Source organism: Coregonus lavaretus (genome assembly GCF_964263955.1).
Source record: "Coregonus lavaretus genome assembly, contig: SUPER_35_unloc_3, whole genome shotgun sequence".
Classification (NCBI taxonomy): domain Eukaryota; kingdom Metazoa; phylum Chordata; class Actinopteri; order Salmoniformes; family Salmonidae; genus Coregonus; species Coregonus lavaretus.
Window position 1 is genome coordinate 1885901 of NW_028167179.1, and position 5525 is coordinate 1891425.

Sequence of the window (5525 nt, forward strand, 5' to 3'; positions counted from 1 at the left end):
GTCTGCTCTCATCTTGAAAGATACTGATTTAAGGAGATTTTATGTGTATTGTAATAGATGGGTTGGTTGTTTAGCAACAAAACCAACGCATGCACAACTATGGGGCAAAACAGATGGGGTTGGCTTAGATTGTTGACAACATGTAAGCTATATTTTGTCTCCAATGTTTATTGAAAACATAAATACATTTGTACAATGAGCACTTGTATCTCAAATACATCGTTACAGTTGTTGGTTAGCTAGCCAGGGACTTTTAGCCATATTAGTATTGACATGAAATAAGTCAAAACAACTCAAAACAAGACATGGTATCAATAACAAGATGAAACGAGCTACTTATTATTCCACATAAGGCAGTTTCTTGTCATTCCTGGTAACAATCTGGCCATCCAGAATCACAACACGCTGACTTCTGCCCCATGGAAGCGCGCACATAGTTTTCGTGACTTTGTCAGCTAACTCGCCTATAAGCAGTACCGTAAATCAAATGACAGCGCGCGTACCTTTCTCATTTAACCACACCCTTTGAGCTATGACGCCTACCAATAAGGACCTTTCTCTTCAGTTTAAACGGAAGTGAACATTGACCATGAACTATTTCCATGTTAGCGTTGTTATTTCGACGTTTATTGAAACCATGTAACTCCAAATATGACTAATTTAACTGCACAGCATCACATACTTTTCCCAGGTAGTGTTTAATTCGTGTTGGAGACAGGACTTGGTTGATAGACGGTAACGCTATCTAGCTGCTAACAATGGCTAACTGTATGGTTTTTCACACTCAAATAGCTTCCATCATGGAGGTGCTAGCGAATGCAGCCGTGGCAGAGATCTGTAAACTCGTAGACAACGACTATGCAGTGTTACGTTTGGAAATAACTCAAAGCCAGAAAGAAAACACGGCATTGCGGAGGAAACTACAGCTACTCGAACTGAAGGTGTCACGGGAGCGCGTCCTCGGCAGTCTTCCCAGTAGTGTCAAGATCCTTGACCGAAACAGAGGAATGGCAGGAGGTACATTTTTCAGAAGGCAGAGCTGCCTATCGCCCCCTTCCCCTCTGCGCATGTGTGACTTAAGATGTGTTAACCAATATTGGGTCTTGCTCAGTTTTTGGATAGTATTCAATAATTCCCTTGATTAGTTAACTATATTGCACAAAGACACTATCATATTCTATCCACATTTTTGATTTACTAAGTTCCTATTATTTACTAATTGAAAACAATGACGCATGGAACATAATCAATCGATCTATAAATAGTATATCAAGAAGTTATGCAAAGTGTTACCTTACATCCTTGCCAATTCTAGACAGTGACAATAGTGTAGAACATACCAAAAACTGTTGATGGTGTACAATATAGCATTGACAATAGCTAACCTAACCACCTCTTCCCCCCCCCCCCATCATTCTCTCAGGTGAAGGGCATCTCACTGGAGGCCACAGGAGCTTTGCGAAGCCAGCGGGACGCAATACATGGAGAGATGATCAACCAATCACTGTTGATGAGGGGAGTGGAACCTCAACCAAGAACATTATCGTGATAGAGGTTAGTGTAATAGTGTTGCATAACAAATTCCAGTTACTTTGTAAATCAAATGTGGCCCGTTTTTTTTTCAGAAGGGCTTCCATCACCTATTCACTTGCTTACATGTACATCCTAATTTATCTGCCATAGGGGAGCTTGTGAGACTTCCCTACGACATTGTTATCCAATTAAACTCCTGTACCGATAATAACCTCCTCTCTTCTTGTGTCAGTCTGCAGATGCAGAGGCTGCAGGTCCTGGAGTCAAGCTGGAGAAGTCTGAAGGAGAGGAGGACCCACGGCACAGCAGAAACATTCAGACTGGAGCAGTTGGAGCGCCCCCTATAGCCACGGATGACTCCACCACTGCCCCAGCACCGCCCAGCACCCGATGCAGCATCACGGAGGTCAGTGGAACGCCGAACGCGGTCCTCAAGTCAGAGACAGCCACGGAGACTTTAACTGTAACACAAAGGCTCTTATACACAGGATCTGACCACGGATCAGACCCAGAGAGGCTGGGGCAACTGGGCTGTCCTCCTTCTCCCGGCTCAGAATACTTTCCGGTATTTCACCAGAGCCAGAGGACGGTTAATTCCTGTGGTGATGGTGACACGTTAGGCCCTAGTGGTGATGATCTGTCTTGTTCTTACACTACAGAGATGGACTCTGGCAACATGCCCTTGGGTTTAGAGACACAGACTGAGACTGATCTGTCTAGAGGGGACTGGAACCGGTACAGTAGTAGTGTATACTCTGAAGGGTGCCTAGATAAGAAAAGGGAGGTTATAGTCGTAGATGAAGTGACTGTGAAAGTGGATGGAGACGTTCCTCTGACATGGAATGCAGACAAGACTCACTTAGGAGAAGGACACTCACAAGGCAGAGATTTCTTAGATTATAGGGAAAGCTTAGAGACAAATCCAAATGTCGCCACCCACTCCCCTTTACACGCGTTCAGGGATCGCGACCCAGTGTCCACGTCAATGGGGCCTTCGGATTCACACAGCCGCGTCCTTTTCGATCAGGTATTAAACTCAAAGGACCAAAGGGCCAAGGCTCAGGGAGGGGGCGCAACATCAGGCAATAGTAAAGAGAAACGGTTCCTCTGCATGTTCTGTAACAAAGGCTTCAGTTGCCTCCAGAAGGTGGAAATCCACCAGAGGGTCCACACAGGTGTGAAACCCTTCAGCTGTACCCAGTGTCACATGCGCTTTGCCCAGGCTGGCAACCTAAAGATCCACCAGAGGGTCCACACAGGGGTGAAACCCTTCAGCTGTACCCAGTGTCATATGCACTTCTCCCATTCGTCTAGCCTGAAGAGGCACCAGAGGATCCACGCAGGCGAGAAATCCTACAGCTGCTCCCAGTGTGAAAATAGGTTTTCCCACCAGAACCAGCTGAAGATGCACCTGAAGGTCCACATGGAGAAAGGCTGTTCGCGTGTACGCACTGCGGGAAGAGGTTTTCAGAGAGGAGCTACCTCAGGATACACCAGCTGAAAAACCATTCCACTAGAACATAGAAAGTAACCATTCCACTCAATACCTGAAACCCTGCATTACAGTAGAATATTCTTTTTCATTTCATTGTCAGCAGAAAAGATCCACAGATGCCTTTGTAATAATGAGAGTAACAGATTTCAGTGATGAATATTCCTGGGTAGAATTCATTCAGCCATTGTGTGATATATAAGGCATATATATAAACATGTACACTACCGTTCAACATTTGGGGTCACTTAGAAATGTCCTTGTTTTTGAAAGAAAAGCAATTTTTTTGTCCATTAAAATAACATGAAATTGATCAGAAATACAGTGTAGACATTGTTAATGTTGTAAATGGCTATTGTAGCTGGAAACGGCTGATTTTTTATGGAATATCTACATAGGCGTACAGAGGCCCATTATCAGCAACCATCAGTCCTGTGTTCCAATGGCACGTTGTGTTTGCTAATCCAAGTTTATCATTAGAAAACCATTTTGCAATTTTGTTAGCACAGCTGAAAACTGTTGTGCTGATTTAAAGAAGCAATAAAACTGGCCCTCTTGAGACTAGTTGAGTATCTGGAGCATCAGCAATTGTGAGTTTTATTACAGGCTCAAAATGACCAGAAACAAATAACTTTCTTCTGAAACTCGTCAGTCTATTCTTGTTCTGAGAAATGAAGGCTATTCCATGCGAGAAAATGATAAACTTGGATTAGCAAACCCAACGTGCCATTGGAACACAGGACTGATGGTTGTTGATAATGGGCCTCTGTACGCCTATGTAGACATTCCATAACAAATCAGCCGTTTTCAGCTACAATAGCCATTTACAACGTTAACAATGTCTACACTGTATTTCTGATCAATTTGATGTTATTTTAATGGACAAAATGTTATTTTCTTTCGAAAACAGGGACATTTAAGTGACCCCAAACTTTTGAATGGTAGCGTGTGTGTGTGTGTATGTGTATATATATATACAGTGAGGGAAAAAAGTATTTGATCCCCTGCTGATTTTGTACGTTTGCCCACTGACAAAGAAATTATCAGTCTATAATTTTAATGGTAGGTTTATTTGAACAGTGAGAGACAGAATAACAACAGAAAAATCCAGAAAAACGCATGTCAAAAATGTTATAAAATTATTTGCATTTTAATGAGGGAAATAAGTATTTGACCCCTCTGCAAAACATGACTTAGTACTTGGTGGCAAATCCCTTGTTGGCAATCACAGAGGTCAGACGTTTCTTGTAGTTGGCACACATCTCAGGAGGGATTTTGTCCCACTCCTCTTTGCAGATCTTCTCCAAATCATTAAGGTTTCGAGGCTGACGTTTGGCAACTCGAACCTTCAGCTCCCTCCACAGATTTTCTATGGGATTAAGGTCTGGAGACTGGCTAGGCCACTCCAAGACCTTAATGTGCTTCTTCTTGAGCCACTCCTTTGTTGCCTTGGCCGTGGGTTTTGGGTTATTGTCATGCTGAAATACCCATCCACGACCCATTTTCAATGCCCTGGCTGAGGGAAGGAGGTTCTCACCCAATATTTGACGGTACATGGCCCCGTCCATCGTCCCTTTGATGCGGTGAAGTTGTCCTGTCCCCTTAGCAGAAAAACACCTCCAAAGCATAATGTTTCCACCTCCATGTTTGACGGTGTGGATGGTGTTCTTGGGGTCATAGGCAGCATTCCTCCTCCTCCAAACACGGCGAGTTGAGTTGATGCCAAAGAGCACCATTTTGGTCTCATCTGACCACAACACTTTCACCCAGTTCTCCTCTGAATTATTCAGATGTTCATTGGCAAACTTCAGACGGGAATGTATATGTGCTTTCTTGAGCAGGGGGACCTTGCGGGCGCTGCAGGATTTCAGTCCTTCACGGCGTAGTGTGTTACCAATTGTTTTCTTGGTGACTATGGTCCCAGCTGCCTTGAGATCATTGACAAGATCCTCCTGTGTAGTTCTGGGCTGATTCCTCACCGTTATCATGATCATTGCAACTCCACGAGGTGAGATCTTGCATGGTGCCCCAGGCCGAGGGAGATTGACAGTTCTTTTGTGTTTCTTCCATTTGCGAATAATCGCACCAACTGTTGTCACCTTCTCACTAAGCTGCTTGGCGATGGTCTTGTAGCCCATTCCAGCCTTGTGTAGGTCTACAATCTTGTCCCTGACATCCTTGGAGAGCTCTTTGGTCTTGGCCATGGTGGAGAGCTTGGAATCTCATTGATTGATTACTTCTGTGGACAGGTGTCTTTTATACAGGTAACAAGCTGAGATTAGGAGCACTCCCTTTAAGAGTGTGCTCGTAATCTCAGCTTGTTACCTGTATAAAAGACACCTGGGAGCCAGAAATCTTTCTGATTGAGAGGGGGTCAAATACTTATTTCCCTCATTAAAATGCAAATCAATTTATAACATTTTTGACATGCATGTTTCTGGATTTTTTTGTTGTTATTCTGTCTCTCACTGTTCAAATAAACCTTCCATTAAAATTATAG

The 5525-nt window shown here is 43.6% G+C and overlaps 1 protein-coding gene across 1 annotated transcript; it reads left to right on the plus strand.

Moving 5' to 3' along the window:
• Positions 1–553: 553 nt before the first annotated feature.
• Positions 554–3224, plus strand: LOC311110286 (uncharacterized protein). Its single transcript, XM_084188827.1, has 3 exons — positions 554–1017; positions 1424–1554; positions 1766–3224. The coding sequence occupies exons 1-3, from the start codon at positions 759–761 to the stop codon at positions 3032–3034; spliced, it is 1659 nt and encodes a 552-aa protein (XP_084044953.1). The 5' UTR covers positions 554–758; the 3' UTR covers positions 3035–3224.
• Positions 3225–5525: the final 2301 nt, after the last annotated feature.

Excerpts from the sequence above, each read along its gene's own strand:
- LOC311110286 (XM_084188827.1), top strand. The coding sequence starts at position 759 with ATGGCTAACTGTATGGTTTTTCACACTCAAATAGCTTCCATCATGGAG. Across the intron at positions 1,018-1,423 it reads AAACAGAGGAATGGCAGGAG|GTGAAGGGCATCTCACTGGA; the intron begins GTACATTTTTCA and ends TCATTCTCTCAG. Across the intron at positions 1,555-1,765 it reads AGAACATTATCGTGATAGAG|TCTGCAGATGCAGAGGCTGC; the intron begins GTTAGTGTAATA and ends TTCTTGTGTCAG.